This window comes from Haliaeetus leucocephalus, unplaced genomic scaffold (genome assembly GCF_000737465.1).
Source record: "Haliaeetus leucocephalus isolate CR32 unplaced genomic scaffold, Haliaeetus_leucocephalus-4.0 Scaffold1, whole genome shotgun sequence".
NCBI lineage: Eukaryota > Metazoa > Chordata > Aves > Accipitriformes > Accipitridae > Haliaeetus > Haliaeetus leucocephalus.
In genome coordinates, this window is record NW_010972437.1 from 24453365 (window position 1) to 24453667 (window position 303).

General features: G+C 71.0%; 1 protein-coding gene across 2 annotated transcripts in view; it reads left to right on the forward strand.

The window, feature by feature from the left end:
- The first annotated feature begins 6 nt into the window (after positions 1–6).
- LOC104832686 (glycerol-3-phosphate dehydrogenase [NAD(+)], cytoplasmic-like) overlaps positions 7–303 on the forward strand; it is a 14315-nt gene continuing 14018 nt past the window's right edge. For both annotated transcript variants that reach the window (XM_010569006.1, XM_010569014.1), the window contains exon 1: positions 7–94. In XM_010569006.1, coding sequence (XP_010567308.1) covers positions 54–94 — 41 coding nt within the window. In that variant the 5' untranslated portion in view covers positions 7–53. The remainder of the gene's footprint in view (positions 95–303) is intronic.

Consider the following 303-nt stretch of genomic DNA (forward strand, 5'->3'; position numbering starts at 1 on the left):
CGGGCCGAGCCGAGGCGCCGGCAGCATCGCCGGGCGGAAGGGCAGCCCGCAGCATGTCGCCGCTCCGCGTCTGCATCGTGGGCTCGGGGAACTGGTGAGTGCCGCAGCGCGGGGGGGGCCCCCCGTGTCCCCCTCCTCTCCCCTGCCCTCCTCCCTTCCCCACCCCTCCCTTTTTCCTCCGTTTCTTTCCGGGTTTTTCTCCCATTTTAACCTTTCCATCCTTGTTTCCTTCCCCCACCACCACCACCACACCACCACCCCCCGGCAGCGGGGCGGCACACCGGGACCGCCGGGCCGTGCCCC